The 2,560-nt window shown below is 52.0% G+C and overlaps 1 protein-coding gene across 1 annotated transcript; it reads right to left on the reverse strand.

Annotated features, from left to right (window-relative positions):
• Positions 1-2,506, reverse strand: PHACADRAFT_76274 (glycoside hydrolase family 3 protein; the record flags this gene model as incomplete). The annotated part of the gene is made up of 17 exons (XM_007403103.1): positions 1-55; positions 104-131; positions 191-244; positions 298-429; positions 489-616; positions 673-736; positions 791-831; positions 887-984; positions 1,052-1,126; positions 1,242-1,330; positions 1,488-1,535; positions 1,590-1,691; positions 1,758-1,910; positions 1,970-2,018; positions 2,073-2,156; positions 2,213-2,267; positions 2,321-2,506. Coding segments are annotated over 17 exons (1,441 nt in total), but the record flags the coding sequence as incomplete, so codon positions are not given.
• Between the last annotated feature and the right edge of the window lie 54 nt (positions 2,507-2,560).

A 2,560-nucleotide genomic window follows, 5' to 3' on the forward strand; every position in this document is an offset into this window, starting at 1 on the left:
ACGAAGACACAGCAGTCCCGTCTTGCGCTGCACGAGCAGTGATCGCGTCAACAGGCTAGGACATGTTAGCCACGGCAGTAAGTAAATGCATAATCCCGCTTACGGCGACCAGGTATGGGAAATTCGCCGTCCTGTATTTCATCGGGTTCGTCAGCGGATGTGAAGTACTCAGAAATCGGGCCCAACTCACCCGCTGCCCCAGCCGAGAGCAAGGATTCCGATGTCACATGAGCGGTCGGTACAGCTAAAGCAAACGCTTATCCAGCAAATGTGACAGAATTTGAGGTGCTTACTCACGCATTGGGACCACTGGGGTTGGATCCTGCGTCCTTGCCAATGATGCCGATAGACTTGGGCTTGTTCAAGGCGAGAGCCCCGTTCGTGTTCTTCAGGAGGATCTGGGACGCGGCTCCAATAGTCCGGATGAGGCTGCAAATAATGCGAACGTCACGCTACAAGATCTCTCCAGGACGGACGGGCTAGCGCACCTCGCGTGGTCGCCAGAGACATTGACGTGCTGGCCCTCGCCGGAATTCCACGAGTTGAAGTTGACTGCGGGGTAGTTCTGATCTTGGCCCAGAAGATACCATGCTGCGAGGACGCGAGTCGCCAAGTCCTGTGGAAGCAAATCGTGAGCTCGGTTTAGCCGTGGCTAAGAATACTTGTCCGCACCTGGATCCTAGCTTGCGAGACCTCGCCGCTGTTTACAACATTGACGAGGTTCTGTCCAAAGTATCTGGACGTGATATTGGTAAGTCACAAACGAATAGATCACCGAGGGGTTGCCTACGTTGTCCCGGAATTTTCAGACTCGTCTCCTGGCATCGTCATCTAGAAGCAGCTCAGCACATATCCCATATCCCACTGGACCGGCAGTTCGACGTACATCGAGTCCTGCGTTGACAGCAGGCGCACCAGAGTGCGTAGCCCACCAGTCTGACAGTCCGGTTGGCCATGATTTTGTAGTTTCCATACAACAATACGCTCACCGACCGTAACATCTGAGTCAGAGCTTCAGCACGATGCAATGACATCAATAATCATTACTCACAGCCTTGGAAGCCGTACTCTCCCTTGAGCAGTCCGCTCAAAGTCTGCTCGTTTTCGCAGGCAAAAGAACCGTTGACTAGATAGTACAGCATTCAGTGTCTGGCTGACAATAATACAGGTGTCCGCACTTTAATCTATTCAAAACAACGTTGGTGAGTCACTGAGCGATATGCGGGAAGGGCACGACTTACTGTAGCTGCACATCACAGCTGCTACGTTCGCTTGGAACGCTGCGGAGGAACTATCGTGGAACGTAAGGTTCAGAAAAGCACAAATAAAACTGATATAACAATGCGGTTACCGGATGTCCGTAAAGTTCGTGTTCCTGCAATTTCGAGTAAGCCACATGAGTTGGAGAATATGCAACTTGTGCCCATCGTCCTACGCATGTTACATTAGCCACTTCAACAACATGTTCACAGCATCGAAAGTCTTACCTGTCATCAACATTGGACGAGCTCGAATCCCGGAAATGCTCTTGTTCGCTAGTACGGCGAATGTTAGAAAGCGCAGTACTCCAGAGAGAGCGGTACGCTCACTTGTTGATAAAATGTTTCGCACAAGCTTGCACACCGGATGACTGAATGCCAGTGATAGTCTCAAATGCGACCTCGCCGGAGAGGTAAGGATCACCGCCTCCCCTACAGAACCACATAGAAGAGGTTAGTCCCTCGTCGTTATAGAGACGTACAGACTAAACAGCTCACCCTTCCCAGTTGCGACCAGCAGCGGGTACACGCATGAGGTTCATCATGGGGCCAAGGCCGACGTTTACTCCTTTCCCCTTGAACTCTGCGCCCATGGCTGCTCCGCGTTGCTGCATGAGCGTGCGGTTCCACGTAGCAGCAACGTTGATTTCCCTGGAAGTCGCCGAGCGTGAGCGCAACAGTCCATGAATCAGCTATACTTAGACGCGTACGGAGGGAAAACAGAGACGCCGTCAGCATAACGAACCCCCACAGGGCTGTCTGTACGTTGTGATCTTATTAGACACACATTTTTGAGAAACTTGAGTCATATACCTTGGAGGCAGAGACCGTTGAAACCAGGTATAGACGAGATAGCAGGAGTGTTGCCAACGCAAGGACCTTTCTGCCATTGGACGCCTAGCTCGAGCCGTCAGCCAGACACATCCCTTAAATATCTCAAAAAATCATCACACCTGTACCGAGGTTGACCATGTCTGTCACTGAGAGCTTAGTAATGGCCGCCTGAGCCTTTATACTATCGGTCAATGACAGTCAAACCAGCATAAGCACAGTACGGCGACCTTTTGGTAGGCGGCGGCCCATTCCGGCGAGACGTTCGCTACGGATGTCTGGGACGGCGGAGCTAAGCTTGTGCTGCTGGAACTTGCTCCACCGCTGCTCGAACTACTGCTGGATTGACTGGCGATAGTGCTGCTGGGGTTTGACAGAACGCTCGAGGTGGCGGCCCCAGGTAGACACTGGTAGTAATCTGCGATGATATGAGGAAATCATTTACAGAAATTGCGTGGCGACGTACACGC

Source organism: Phanerochaete carnosa (genome assembly GCF_000300595.1).
Source record: "Phanerochaete carnosa HHB-10118-sp unplaced genomic scaffold PHACAscaffold_756, whole genome shotgun sequence".
Taxonomy (NCBI): Eukaryota; Fungi; Basidiomycota; class Agaricomycetes; order Polyporales; family Phanerochaetaceae; genus Phanerochaete; species Phanerochaete carnosa.